General features: G+C 50.5%; 1 protein-coding gene across 1 annotated transcript; it reads left to right on the top strand.

Annotated features, from left to right (window-relative positions):
• The first annotated feature begins 4,452 nt into the window (after positions 1-4,452).
• TAMALIN (trafficking regulator and scaffold protein tamalin) lies at positions 4,453-13,573 on the top strand. Its single transcript, XM_069092519.1, has 8 exons — positions 4,453-4,801; positions 7,581-7,630; positions 8,915-8,969; positions 9,107-9,209; positions 11,711-11,804; positions 12,361-12,427; positions 12,689-12,755; positions 13,097-13,573. Exons 1-8 carry the CDS (start codon positions 4,571-4,573, stop codon positions 13,570-13,572), a joined length of 1,143 nt encoding a protein of 380 aa, XP_068948620.1. The 5' UTR covers positions 4,453-4,570; the 3' UTR covers position 13,573.
• The last annotated feature ends 1,733 nt before the right edge of the window (positions 13,574-15,306 follow it).

The raw sequence follows: 15,306 nt of genomic DNA, 5'->3' as shown, positions 1-15,306 counted from the left end.
TGTAGCTGGGTAGTGTGGTGGATAGAATGCCAGAATGCCAGGCCTAGAGTCTGAAAGATTCCTCTTCCTAAGTTCAAATGCAGCCTCAGATTCTAGCTGTGTGACCTTGGACAAATCCCTTAACTTTGCCTCAATTTCCTCATCTGTAAAATAAGCTGGAGAAAGAAATGGCAAACCACTCCAGTATCTTTGCCAAGAAAACCCCAGATGGGGTCACAAAGAGTTGAACGTAATTGAAAAACAACTAAACACAACAAAAAAGTCCTCATAGGACACTTCTTCATTGGGCTCATATGTAAAGCCTTTCCAGATTGCTAAAACCTTCCAGAATCTGTACTCCACTGAGGAAACCTTATAAAACACCTTCACCTCCACACCAGTAATCAGAGGTAGACTCAAGTATAAGTATTATTATTTCCATTCTACAAATGAGGAAACTGAGGGGCAGAGAAGTTACTAGCTAAAGATCTCATAGCTTAAGTGGCAGAGCCTGAATATGATTTCCTGCCTCCAAAGTCATCATTCTTTTCAACCATACAATGTTTAAAGGCTAAGTAAGCTAAAAGGAGAGAGTGAACATTGGGAGTATGCTGGGCTCCCCAACTTGAGTGATATTTAGAGGACATGAAAAGTGATGAGAAGGCAGAGGGGGCAAGAGAATACTACTGAAGGAGAAAAGGGAATAAGGCACTGGTTAGCCTGGGGAAGAAAAAGCTATGGAAGTTGAATGACAAACCCCAAGAACTGCTCAGGATAGAAGGCATTCTCTTAAGATTCCTTCACTTGACTGAGCACACACTAAGAGAAATTAACTTGAGCTACCGCAGGGCACAATGAGGTTGGACTGAAAGTAGAACTGTCCACAGGTAAAGGAATCTCTTGGTCCCTCACATAGAATCACAGAATGTCAGAGGTGGAAATTTAGAGATTAGCAGTAGTAGTCTAACACTTTGTAGATGAGGATACTTGAATCCCACAGTGGGGAAGTGACTTGCCCAAAGTCTCATAATGATTAGAGGCCGAGAGTGGAAAGACCACCCAAATGCTTCAGGAGATCCAGATTTTACACAATTGTGCCACTTCTGTGACTTTGTGGGACAGCTGAATAACCTTGGTCATTTTTCTACTCTGGGCCTCTGGGAACTGAAGAAAATGTTCTCTGAGATACCTTTTAGCCAGAACTAGCTGACCAAGGGAAGCTTAAAGACCGATTTAGATGTCTGAACGTAAAGCCCTGGGGTCAGAGTAGAAAGACGTGTGAAGTTGCGGCATATCTTTAAAGATAACAAACATTCACAGTTTTCTGGCCTGACTGGAGGCAGAGAGATATAGATGGATGAGATTATTTTATAAATCCCCTCCCAGCTAGGGGTTTGGTGTTTCCTGCAGAGGAAGCCTACGGCCTGCAGAGGGAACCACTACTCTATACCAACCCTATCCTTGGCGGCTATGGTCTGTCTCTGGGGCTAGGGAGCTTTGTTTGCCATAGGGAAGGAAAGGGGAGGCCGTGAAGATGCCGGAAGGGAAAAGGGAGAGGAAGGAATAATAACTCTTCTGGCTTCTGGCATAGGATTGGGATGCTTTGTGACCTGAAAGTAGCCCAGGATCATCAACATAGCTTGGGAACCTAAAAGAAACCAGGCAGTGGGCCAAACAGAAATGGAGGCTCTCTGCCCTGCCCCCATCCCCCCCATCTCCCCACCCCCCAAAAAAGGTCCTTCTGTGGATAAGAGGCTAACTTTGAAGCTAGTGTTCTTTGATTTCATGGGACCATACATTTAGTGCTAGAAGAAGCCTTAGTCATCAGTTAGTCCAAACCCTCTTCCTTTACAAATAGAGAAACTGAGTCCCAGAGAGAGGATATAACTTGCTCAAGACCACATGAAGAACTGGAAATTAAGAATACTCCAAAGGACTAAGCTGCTTCAGTTGACACAGTGCATTTTTAAAAAATCTGTAAGGCAAAGACAATAGAGATAGAATGAAAATTTTTATTTCAAAGTAAAATTATAAAATTTTCACATCATTGAACACACATCTGAGAATTAGAATGTTAATAAGAGCCAGAGCCTGGATTTAAAATGCTTCTCTTCTGATACCAAGTCCATTCCCCCCTTTCACTCCCCCCAGTCTGCCTTCATACCAAGAGGATGGGTTAAAAAAAATCACCTCTTGAGTTTTCGTTTTAGAATATTTGGAATAAGGGTTCAGGCCTCAGAGTCCGCTAGAACAGTGGGAAAACTGGAATAGAAACCAACTTCTTCCTTTCCTGCCTTTCTTCCTTCCTCCCCCCCACCACACACCCCCCTAACACAATCTGGAAGTGGTAGCAGACGTCTGTGAGGACTCTGCTCTGTTACCAAGAATTGCTGCTACACAACAGACTTTCAGATGGCTCCCACCAGCCATCAGCCTGATGGCCATTTGGTAGCACCTTTGGAGGAGAGGAAGAGAGATAGAAGCATGGAGCATCCCAATAATTTCCAAAACACTATACAGCCTACCCTGTGCCTGGGTTGCAGCCATCAGCACCTGAAGCTCCTCAGGGGTATAAGAAGTATCCTCTGCTCCCCTGAACACACACCTAAAAAGTAAGGAAATACTTTCTTTTCCAGTTCTGAGTGCCTTGAGACTGACTAGGGGAGAGACAGAGACAAGTAGAGAGGCAGTCTACCTACCCAGAGCACTTCCTTGCTTCCTGTTTGAGACCTCCTCTGGTGGAGGTTGGGTGGCAATGGCTTTCTTTTTTTTTTTGGAGGGCAATTGGGGTTAAGTGACTTGCCCAAGGTCACACGGCTAGTTTTTGTGTTAAGTGTCTGAGGCCAGACCCAAACCCAGGTCCTGCTGACTCCAGGGCTGGTGCTCTATTCACTGCGCCACCTAGCCACCCCGGCAATGGCTTTCTACTCCCTCTACCCCAGTTCCTGTGGCCACTGGCCATAACCATCACCTCTTCACCACCACTCCAATTGACCCTTTTAACTTCTTACTTAGGGTTCACATAGTGTTAGAGACTACTGGGCCATCCTACTCTATCCAGAACATCATGGCATCTTTCAAGAACTGAGTCTAGAACAAAGTCAGAGCCAGACGGACTCCTTTCCCAGCCTGTGTACTAGGGCCTCTTGCCCTCCTCTCCCCTGTCATCTGCTTCCCCAAGAATTTAGTCAAAGGCTTTCAAGCTCTACGCATCCAACCTGTGGGAGCTCTGAATGGTTCTGTGTAGGAAATTCAGTTTATTTAAAAACCTGTTTATTTATTCACCAGCCCTCTGGAAGGAAGATATGAGCTCGTTCTCCCTGGGGGTACAGATCTGACATTTCCAAGGCACAGCTCAACCAGGAGTTTTTCCAGGTGGGGCCAGCCAACTTGACATATGTAGGGACTGGGCTGCCTTTGGATTGGGGAACTCCCTTCTCTGGGCATTGGTTTACTACCTAGCTGGTAACACCTGGTGGCATAATGAATAGAATGCTGGGGCTAGAGCCAGGAAGACCTGAGGTGAAATTCAGCCTGAGACACTTCCCAGATGAGTGACCCTGGACAAATTACTTAACCTTTTTCTGCCTCAGTTTCTTCAGCTCTAAAATGAGGATAAAAATAGTACTTACTTCTCAGTACCTACTTCTTGTTGTGAAGATAAGATGAAATAATATTTGTAAAGTGCTTAGCACAATAATCTAGCACATATTAGGTGCTTAATAAATGTTTATTCCTTCCCACCCACCCAGTTCTTTTCTCTCCCCTTCTCTATCCTCCCTTCCCAGGGGTAAAGAATTCCTTCTAGCCTGTCCTCCCCCCCCCCCCCCCCCCACCCATGCGGATGGCACTAGTAATCCCTTTCTGCTTTCTTCCCCTCTTCAGCTTCCAATCCTGATCCAGTGGGGTCTGCCTGGTTTTGGTGTTCTTTCTGTTTCCACCCTCCATTTGCCTCTCCTTGTTTCCATCCCACCCCCAACTCAGCTTCTCCCTCCACCACTTTCATCTTGGACCCTCCCCAAATCAAGCAGACCCGGCAGATCTCCCCAGATCTTGATCATACTTCCCAAGAAGCCTCCCCCTTTTACCCACCAACCATCCCCTTTCTAGCCTCCCACAGCCCTCCCTGTCCCTCAAATTTCCTCCCAGAAAGCCCCCACGACTTCATACTTCTCCATAGAGACCTCAGCCTCCTCCCAAGAGCTGAGGATTGCCATACCTCAAACCCAAGTCTAGCCCCTTTTTTGCCTTAGCTGCTCACAAGGATGGAAAGGTTTCACCGGGGAGGACTGGACGTCCAGTTTCCCCCCCTGGTGGGCGGGGTTTAGCGCACGGGGCGTGGCCTTTGCTATAAGATGGGAGGAGCTTCCCTTGTAGTCGGAAAGGAGCGAGGTGGAGCCTCCGGATCTGGGGGCGGAGCCCTGGGGTCGGTCAAGCTCCGCCCCCTAGTCGACTCGAGGGGCTTATAAAGAGAGCCCACTGAGGCGTCCGGCCCCCCTCTCAACCCAGAGGAGAAGCGGCCGAGCCCGAGCGGATTGTGGAGCGGCGGATCGGCCTCAGGGCCCGGAGACCCCGGAGACCGGCCACAGCCATGACCCTCCGCCACCTTAGGAAGCTGCAGCAGAAGGAAGAGGCAGCGGCTGCGCCGGACCCTGCTACCGCTGCCCCGGATCAGGGGGCGGCCCCGGCCCCGGCCCCGGCCCCAGCCCCGGCCCCAGCCGCCTCCTCAGGGGAGGAGCTGTACGCCGCGCTCGAGGACTACCACCCGGCTGAGCTGTACCGCGCGCTGGCTGTGTCCGGGGGGACCCTGCCCCGTCGCAAGGTGGGCTCCACCGGCCGGGGGCCCCCTCTGCCTCGCGCTCCTCCTCCCTGCCCCCCAGCGCCCCGCTTTGCTGCTGCTGCTGCTCCTCCTCCTCTCTCCATCTGGCTTTCTCCCCCACACCCCCTCTGTTTCCCCCTCGCCTCCCATCCGTCTCTCCCGCACATTCTAAGTGTTTCTTCGGTCTGGGACCTCCCCCCTCCTCCTTTCCTCGGCGACTCGGCTCCCCCTCACCTCCTTCTCACTCCCGTCTCCTTCCCCTCAATGTCTTCTCTCGATCCCCCCACCCTTCACCTTCCCTACTCAGAACTCTTTCCCCCACCCTGCCCCATCCCTTCTCTTTTTGGGACTCTTCTTCCTCTTCCCCCCACCTTCCCTGCTCGGGACTCTTCTCTTTCCACCCCCTGCCCCCAACATTCCCAGCCCTAAGACCCTTTCCATCTCTCCCTCTCTACTCCGGACTCTTCTCTCCCCCCCCGCGCCCGCGCGCATCCTCACTCAGGACTCTACTTTCCCTTCCCCCCCATCCCCACTCGGGACTCTACTTTTCCTCCTCCCCCATCCCCCACTCGGGATTCTTCTTTCCCTCTCCTCCCCACTCGGAACTCTTTAACACTCTGACCCTATACGTGACTATTGGCTTAGAGAGCTTGGTGCTGTTTCCCCGCGGGCCCTCTCTGGAAGCTAGGGCAGGGATCCTGCAGCCCTGGCGGGGGGAAGCAGGGGAGAAAGAGTTCTGAGGGTCCCATGAAACCTGGAGGAGACACCTCTCTAAGGCCAAGATAGGGAAAAGGGTCTCGAAGCAGACAGAGGCGTCTGTTTTGGATGTGGGAGGGAGGCCGAGAGTATTGGAGATTACCCAAGGGCTCTGTGTCGGCGAAAATCTCTGGTCTTGAGGGTAGGGAATGGGATTGGAGAAGGGGCATCCGGGCTTCGGAGCTGGATGTCCTGGCCTGCTGACCCAGGGCGAGGGTGGGGGTGGTGTGGGGTGGAGATCCGGAGCCACCAAGTCCCCAACAGTGGCCCCTAGTCTCTTCTCCATAGCCGCAGGGAAGGGGGGGCGTCTTTGGGGCAGGAAGGATGCGAACCACGCCCTCCTTCACCCCGGCCCCACCTCCAGTCCTCACAAGCTCTGGGGCTAAGGGAACTGGAAGACCCAGAGAAAGAGAGGAGGGGACATACAAAGCTCTTCAACGAGTGCACAATTCAGGTTAACCAGGTGGAGGACTTCGATCTGGGCTGGGGGGGCATTCACAACAAAAACCTAGTCTTCTTTCCTCCCCGACACTGGTGCCCCGAGCCCCACCCCCACCTGCACCGCCCCCTCTCCCCCACCCCCCACAATGAATGGCTTGTTAGATGTTAAGAATTTGCATTTTATGAAAATCAGATTGGGGAACAAAGAGGGCTCTCTCTGCCACCCCCACGTCAGATTTAGAGGGACCCCTGCCCTGGCTGCTTCTTTCCGGGACATTTCAGTGAGATGCAGGGAGGGGTCACCCCTTGGGGGAGACTAGGAGGGGTAAGGGAGAGCAAGGACAGCTGTGATGAGGGGAGGAATAGTGGAGTGGGGGCAGTGATCTGTTGGGAGGCATTTTAGAGCTAGGGTGAGGGTGGGCATGCTTGTTCACCAGCCCCAACTCCAATGAGCAGGCTTGATATTCCACCTCCAAACAAAAGCAACTATTTTGGAGAGTAACCCACTGAGTTGACCAGAGTTGGGTGGGTCATAGATGGGCAGGATGCAATTGGGTCTTCAGAGCTGGGTTTTCAGAGGGCTGCTGGAGCAGCTCGGGAGAGTGCTAGGGTCCATGGGAGTCTTCAATGCCAGTTTTCCTCAGTGTGGCCAAGTGTCTCCCACTTGAATGAGTCAGGTGGGAGAGTGGTTAGCATGGTCAAAGGGAGCTTGCCCCCACTAGGAAGGTGGAAAGCCTGGGTTCTGGTGACTATTGCATTGTAGGATGACCCTTGACCCTTGGGTCAGAATCCTGCTTCTTTCTCTGCCTCATTGAGAAATGCTCCCTTTCACTCTTCCCACACTCTTGGAGTCAGAAAACTTACTCAGCAGTTGTGTACCCTTGGCAAGTCATTTAATATCTCTGGGCCTCAGTTTCCATACCTAATAAAACAGATGGGTTGGACCAGTCCAACGTTAAGGTCCCTTCTAGCTCTAAGTCCTGTTATCTCTCTCCTCAGTAAGAGTTTCCCCGGTGATACAGAGGCCTATTTGAAGTAATGGGAGGCCCTTTGGCCTCCATCAGTGTAGTTGGCTAGTGGTTTGGGCAACCGAGAGCCCAGAGGGTCAGAGGCTTCCCTCTGTCCCTCTGCACATGTCCTGAGACAAGTGGTGTCCATAGTCACTCCAGAAATACGTGGTGAATTGGAGCTGGGGAGTACACTTGGTGAAAGGTGACCTGAGAATAAAGAGCATGGCAGTATGTCTGCTTTGTGGTCTGACTTTGGCCTTTACTTTCTCCATTCTTTAGCCCTGCATTCATGTCTCTTTCCCCTAACCCCATCTGAGGTAAAACTAAGAAGTAGAGAGGGTGGATGCCAGGAACAGGGTCCTGAACTACAGTGCCCTGCTCCCAGGCCAGGGTTCTCACCACCTACCCTGTGGGCACCTGTGCAGGGGAAGTGCTCTCCCCACTGTTGTCCCTACTGATCTCTCTCTCTCCCTTTCTCTCTCTCTCTCTCTCTTTCTCTCTCTCTCTCTCTTTCTCTCTCTCTCTCTCTCTCTCTCTCTCTCTCTCTCTCTCTCTCTCCTTCCTTCCTTCCTTAGGGTTCAGGTTTCCGATGGAAAAATCTCAACCAGAGTCCAGAGCAGCAACGGTGAGCTGTCCTCCCCTTTCCCAGTCTCCTGTCCCACTTCTCCCCATTTAGGGAGGAGTGGGCCAGGTGGAAGAGTGGGCTGAGTGAAGGGGGTGGCAGAGAAGAAGGGAGTGGGAAGGTTTGAGTCATTGGGTGTTCTACAAAACACCCTTTTCTCCTCCCCCCCAGTACTTACTGCCACATCCCTTTGGCAACTTTGGGGGCTGGAATGGGAGGTAGAGAAGCTGGGAAAGAGGGAGAAGGGGTTGCCTGCAGAGCTCTGGGAATGGGGGCAGAGAATGAAAACAGCTCTGACTGCCTGCCATCCACCCACCCTAGATGATCTTCCCAGAGCCCGTTCAGCATAAAATCCTAGAACGTTGGACTGGGGAGGCCTAGTTCTGCTACTTTTAGGAGCTGTGACCTTGGGCAAGTCACTTAACTCTATTTTACAGATGAAGAAACTAAGTTTCCAAAAGGTTGCTGTTGGCTACCTACTTCATAGAAGTGATATGAAAATCCAGTTAGTTGATGTATGTAAAACAGGAAATGATGCCAGGCTCCTCAGAACACACTGTCGATCTCTGGCGCTTCAGGCTGCGGTCCCTTTCCTAACCTCAGAAAAAGATCCCTCAGACCAAAGGACAGATGACTGTTGATCACTGGTTTTCCCTGCCTTTAACCTGGGAGGTGGGAAAGAAAGAGCCTCTGGGGATTGGGGGGCAACCAAGAGTAAATTTAACAACCTGGGGGGTATGCTCCCGTGGGAGCTAAAATGTCTCAACCATTAGGAGGGTTTTTTACATAACCCAGTACTTGGAGGGGGCCACCAAGGCAGCTTTAGTTCTTCTGTGGGAGGGGTAAGAGAGAAGGAAGAAAGGGGGTGGAACGGGGGTGTGTGTGTGCGCAAAGGAAACTGGTGGGTCTGGATCAGCTCCAAACCATTGTGTCCAGCCATTCAGCTCCCCCACTGTCCGGGAAGGGGCTGGCGGAGGCATTTCTCCTCCCAGCCTGTCACATCTGGCACACTTCCCCCAACCCCCTCCTACTTTCACAGTGGGAAGGTCCAACCACAGCTGGGCAGGGCAGGCTGGGAATTGGGCTGTGGTCTCCAGACAAGCTTGAGTAGGGGCTAAAGCTGTGGAACAGATACTCCAGGGAGCTCAAACTTGGACTCTTGTTTTTGGGACTACTGATAAAATGGGTGGGAGCCCCGGGGATGGGGTCTAAAGCTCCCCACCCTCCCTCACTCCGACACAACAGCCCATTTGAAGTGTTACAGCCTGATCCTGTTGTCTCCTGCAGGAAAGTGCTCACACTGGAGAAGGAAGAAAATGAAACCTTTGGCTTTGAAATCCAGGTTGGGAAAGGAAATGGTATTGGATGGGAGTGGGGCAGGGATGACTGAGTTGGGCTCTTTTAGTGAGGGAAGGTGAGGCCTGGGTTACAGTGCCCGGCCTGGCATCAGGAGTTAAGGGTTTAATTGGGCTGTTTCAGACTTATGGTCTTCACCATCGAGAGAAGCAGAAAGTGGAGATGGTGACCTTTGTGTGCCGAGTTCATGAAGCCAGCCCAGCTCAGTTGGCAGGACTCACCCCAGGTAAGGATTCAATACTGGATTTGGAAGCAGGAAAGGGAATTCCCCAGGGACATGGCTCTGTTCTTTTCCTATGAGATCCTGAAGAACAGGGTGTATGGAGAGTGGGTAATAAGGGCGAATCCTATTTGCTGACTGGGGTAGACTGAGCCAAGGAGCCTTTCCCATCTTATTTCAGGTGTTGGAATGACAGCCAGCCCTTTCTTTAGGAAGGCCTGTCTTTCTGACACACCCTCTCCAGTCCTTCTGCTTCATGAAATATATTAATAAACATTTATCTTGTATTCAACAATGGAGAAAGAGAGAAGAAAGATTAAGTCTCTGTCCTCAAGTTTTATTGATACCTTTGGATTTTACCCATCACATTCATTTCCAAACATACCCATCCTCTACTAAGCAAGGTCTGCCTTGTAGTCAGTCCTTTTTTAATTGGCAGAACCAATCAACACATCTACTTTGTCTGACCTTCTGTGAAACACTCCCATAAATGGAAGGAGGAAGGCTGATGCTTTGATTTTCTTCAAGATGTTTTCTCATCCATTATCTCCTTTCTACCTGTGGGACCTTAGGTAGTTCACTCCAAGCCTCAGTTTTCTCAATGAAACTGTAAAATGAGGAATCCAGATTAATGATCTTTGTGTTCCAGATCCCATGGTTCTACTTCAGTGGGCAAGCATTTATTAGGCCCTTACTATGTGTTATGCATTATGCTAAGCAAACTTCTTTCCTACCTGATAGTGAGGTGGATGGGATTATGTATCTTCATTTTGAAAAGTAAGCCCATGGAGAGGGATGACCAGGGTCATGCGGTGGAAGAGTTAGTGGAAGAGAAGCTAGAATTTGTGATTTGACCTCTAAGGTCCCTCCAAACCCTGAAATATTCTGTGAGGCTGCTCAGATTTAGGGGTAGCAGTAGATAGAGCCCTGGGCCTGGAGGAAGAATGATCTGGGTTCAAATCCTGCCTCAGACACTTAGCACTTACTAGCCTTGTGACCTTGGGCAAATTACTTAACCCCACTTGCCCTACCACCCCCCCTCCAAAAAGCAAAAACAAACAAACAAAAAAGAATGATTTGAGTTCCACTCCAGCCTCATATACTTCCTGTGTGACCCTGGGCAAGTAATTTCATCTCTGCCTTAGTTTGCTCAACTATAGCAACTGCTTAATGGGGTTATTGTGAGAATCAAATGAGCTAATATTTGTGAAATGCCTAGCATAATCCCTATCACATAGAATTTTGTTGTTCGGTCCAATCCATTTCTTCCTGACCCCACTTGGACTTTTTTTGGCAAAAATATTGGAGTGGTTTGCCATTTCTTTCTGAAGTTCATTTTACAGATGACGAAATGGAGGCGAATAGAGTTAAGTGACTTTCCCAGAGTCACACAGCTCGTAAGTGTCTGAGGCCAGGTTTGAGTTTCCTTACCTCAGGCCAGGCACTCTACCCACCTTGATGTCTAGTACATAGAAGGACCTCGGTAAATGCTTTTTCCCCCTTCCTATGAACTTAAAGCCTAGGTCTTTCGCTTCCCCTTCTAGAGTTTGGCTTGTTTAGCCCATTGTCCCTCCTCCCCAACCCTGCTGAGAAATGAGTCTCATGACCAGTTGTGGGCTGAGCACAGATAACCAAATGGGGGCAGCAGAACCCCAGAGGGGAAAGGATTGGAAAGGACGAAGCCATCAGGAAGGAGGGCTAGGCCAGAGGCAGCATATGGCCCTTGTTCTCTTCAGCTGGGAGGCCTCAGATCTGAGAAGCAGCTGAGAGAAAACAGCGGCTGTTGTAGCCAGTGCCAGGTGGAGGTGGCTGTGTTTGGTGTGGGAGAGTTTGGGGGTGGGTGGGGGAACTGGCTTCCCCAGACAGGTGGTGGAGGTGAGAACTTCCTCTGGGCTACTATCCTGGTGTCTTTTAAGTCCTCTCCCCCACCCTTCTGGGGCTAAAGAAGGACAGAAAAAAAAATCTTCTGGGGGTGGGAGAGGTGGTTATTGTTCAGTTATTTCAGTCATGTCCCGACTCTTCCATGACCCTATTTGGGATTTTCTTGGCAGAGATACCCGAGTGATTTGTCATGTCCTTCTGCAGCTCATTTTACAGATGAGGAAACTGAGGCAAACAAGGTTAAATGACTTGCCCAGGGTCACACAGCTGGTAATTGTCTGAGGCCACATTTGAACTTAGGTCTTCCTGACTCCAGACCCCACACTTCATCCACTGTGCCACCCGGCAGCCTTTCCCCCCCCCCCCCTGCAACACTCCCCAACCCAGCCCCCTAGCCCATCCTAAATCCTATCTATATAGCAGTATTTAGTCAGAGAACTTGTGTTTAACTCCCGACTCTATGTATGTATATATGTATGTGTGGCCCTAGACAAGTCACTTCTCTTCTCAGGTGTAAAATGTAAATAATATTTGCTCTGTCTCTCTCAAAGTGTGGTTATGAGGAAAACATGATAGGCAAGCTGTAGGACACTTTGTAAATGAGGGCTGTTGTGTATGTTACACAGGAGATACTATTGCCAGCGTGAATGGTCTAAATGTGGAAGGAATCAGGCACCGAGAGATTGTGGACATCATCAAAGCATCTGGCAATGTTCTCAGGCAAGTCCAGGCAACACTTGGGCACCTCTGCTTATCAAAAAGCTACCAAAGAAAATATAGAACCCATTAGAAAGACAAAGCACCAGAAAGGAGTAAGAACATGAACAAAATATCTGGGAAGGAAAGAGGGCCTCTGGCTGAGAGGATCAGGCTGCATTTCAGATGGACCTTGAAGGACTGGTAGGGAGCTTAACATGAGGGTGGAGGGGCTGGAAAACTTAGGGTATTCTATCCAAGAGGAGTGAGGAAGCTGGATTTGGCTGAAGCCTGGGGGCTAGGAGAAGAGTAGAAAGGCAGGTTGGGGGAAGGGGAGGATATGGAAGAGCTTAATGCCAGACCTAAGGAGAGGTGAGGGGAGTAATGGTGGGTGGGAAATGCTGCCATGATGTTAGGGCATCTTAGGGTCAGGAGAAAGATTGGCCAGCTCAATTCAGCTCTGGTTTGGTGGTTTGGAGCACAAGATAATTCTTAGTAATTTGCTGGGCCCATAGACCTTCAGATTTCTCCTTACGTTTCTCCTCTCCCTTTCCCCCCTCTACCCCACTCTCTTCCCCAGACTGGAAACAGTGTATGGAACCTCAATTCGGAAGGCAGAGTTGGAGGCCCGGCTGCAGTATCTGAAGGTAGAAAAGGTCCAGACAACCCTTCCCCTGGTCCACAGAAGAAGCATCTTGCTTCCTCTAGCCCTCATGGAGCCCTGGCTTCCTCAACCTGGGATTCCTTGGGTCCCATCCCTTTTGAAGGGAGACATCTATCCATCCTTCTTCATCCCAATGCGCCATCCATTTATCCCAGCCCTTCAATACTTTCTTCCATTGCCTCTGTCATTCCCCCTTTCTCTAGGTCTGTCCACTCAGTCTAATGGGGGGCATCCTCTTTTGCAGCAAACTTTATATGAGAAGTGGGGAGAATATAGATCACTGATGGTACAAGAACAGCGACTAGTACATGGTAAGGTGTTGAAGAGTTTCAAACCCCAGCCCTGCCCCGCCCCCCACATTTCCACCCAGGTTCTGCCTGTCCTTCAGAGAGGGGAGGGTAAGTTCTTGAATAATTATTTAGGCCAGGCTCTCACCTTCATCCAGGTCTTCCTTGTTCTTCTGAGGGTGGGAAAGGAAGGCAGCAGCGCTATCCTTTAAGGAATGGTTCCCTTTCCTATGGTAGGGTGTCCCATTCACCTGTTTCCTCCCCCCCCCCCAATCTCACCATCTGGGCCCCAGCCCTCAGCTTTCTTTCCCCCCCTCCCCTTTCCTCTGCTCCATTCCCATGCCCCTTACCTTCCTCCTGCCCAGGTATCGTCGTGAAGGATCCCAGCATCTACGACACCCTGGAGTCTGTGCGCTCTTGCCTCTATGGGGCTGGTCTGCTCCCAGGCTCCCTGCCCTTCGGCCCCCTGCTCTCCGCCCCAGGCAGCGCCCGAAGCAGTTCAGGCCGGCACCGCGAAGGCTCCGATGACTCAGTCTACCACACGTGCTTCTTTGGAGGGGCGGAACCCCCAGCCCTGTGCCCTCCAGCCCACACCCAGGCTCCGCCCCCACCCCCGGCGCCCCGGCCTCTGCTGAGTCGCAGCGCCAGCGTCAAGTGCCCAGGCCCCGGAGGAGGCGGGGGTGGCGGCACCTTGGGCCAGCTGTGGACAGAGGCCCGGGAGCAAGGCCTGTGCGGCGGCCCCGGGCTGCGCAAAACCAAGTACCAGAGCTTTCGCCGGCGCCTGCTGAAGTTCATCCCGGGACTGAACCGCTCCTTGGAGGAGGAGGAGAGTCAGCTGTAGGCGGGCCAGGGGTGGGGGGCGGCCCGGCAGAAAGGGGGGAGGGGGAGGCTAAAGTTATTTATTTATTTATTCCTCAGTTCCTGCAACTAGGCTGGAGAAGCTGGAGTACTGAGCAGGGTTGGGGTGGAAGGGCTTGGCCTGACCGCCCTCCCTCTTTCTCCCTTACCCCCCCTCCCCCCACCTCTCGGATCCCAGACCTCTTGGAGGAAGGAGCTGTTGAGAGGAGAAAGAGTTTTGTGTCCTGGGGCTCTCTCTGATCGCTCTTTGGAGAAAGGAGCAAGGTGTTGGGCTATCCTGGCTCTCTGTGGGGCAAAAGGCAAAGACTGGGGGATCTGTGTATGGGGCTTATAAAGCATAAGCTTCCTTGAGGGGGGCAGGGCCTCGTTCTTGAGCCTGTAGTGCCTTGTGGGGTATGCCCTGCATAGAGTTCCAAGAATTTTGCCCTACACACTAGCTGCTCCTCAGCTTTACTGTGCCCCTCTCCTCTCCTCTCCATCCTACCACCCAGTTCAGCCATGGAGAGGGAGCTCCCAAATTCTTCCCCTCCTCTCTTTTCTCACCCAGGGGCCAGTTGGAATGGCTCCCGTTTCCTGGGCTTCTGTGGGACTGCTTCCAGGTTCATCCCCTTTCTGCGCTGCCCTTGGTCCTTACTGAAGGGCTTGGGATCCCAGAATGTCTGTTAATAAGTGAAGTCATCTCACTTATGCTTATCACGGCATTGTAGGAAGAGACCCTTGAAGCAGGCCCTAGAGGAACTATGAAGTTGGGCTCATCCTGGGAACTTATCACACCCACCGAAGGACTGAATTAAGGGGGGAGGGCTGTGGGGGGAACAGACTGTTTTAATGTTCCACAATTTGTTGCTTCTAAAGAACATACTATAAAAAACCCTTTTTTTTTTTCATTTGTGTTGCTTGTTGACTACTAGGGGAAGGGAGGGAAGGAGAGCTGGGAGGGTAATGGCCCGTAATCTTTCTATATTTTGCATCTCATTTGCATTTTTCCTACTCTTTTGGACCTGGCCAGGACCTATTGTGTAGACAAAGAGCCCTGGATTTGCTCCTATAGATTCTTAGAGACTTTTGAAAGGTTAAACCCTATTCAATCCCTGTTCTTCCCTCTCCACACCAAGTTCTGGGTTTCAGAGGTATTTGGGTTCTAGTGCAGCTAAGTGGATAGACCACCCTACTTGAAGTTGGGAAGATTTATTTTACTGAGTTCACATCTAACCCCAGACACTTACTGGCTGTGTGCGCCTCAGTTCCTCTTCTGTAAAATGAACTGGAGAAGGAAATAGCAGGCCACTGGAGTGTCTCTACCGAGAAAAGCCCAAGTGGGGTCACAAAAAGTCTACATGACCGAACAATACTAACCAGCTTTATGAGAGGCTTTATAAAGAAGGGGTTTTAACTTGGGGTCCACAGACTCCTTCTGTGGGTAGATGAAAAGGATGTCTATGAATTTATTTTTAAAAAATATTTTGACATCTTTTAATATAATTTTTTCCTCTGTAATCCTATGTATTTTTAAAATTTTAAAACAAGTGTCCATGACAAAAAAAAATGTTAACCCCTGCTATAATAGGGTTGAAATCTTATTCAATCCCTGCTTTTTCCCATCTACACCATGAGAAATCTTGGGTTTCAAAGACCTGGGTTCAAGTTCTTTTTACTTAATTGGGCAAATCCTCTGGGGACACCCTCTGGGTCTCCATTTCATCACCTTTAAAGTAAG

This window comes from Petaurus breviceps, unplaced genomic scaffold, assembly GCF_028583685.1.
Source record: "Petaurus breviceps papuanus isolate PSGF00001 unplaced genomic scaffold, PetGlider_PUasm1.0 191, whole genome shotgun sequence".
NCBI classification, from domain to species: Eukaryota; Metazoa; Chordata; class Mammalia; order Diprotodontia; family Petauridae; genus Petaurus; species Petaurus breviceps.
This window is presented reverse-complemented; position numbering and strand designations above follow the sequence as displayed.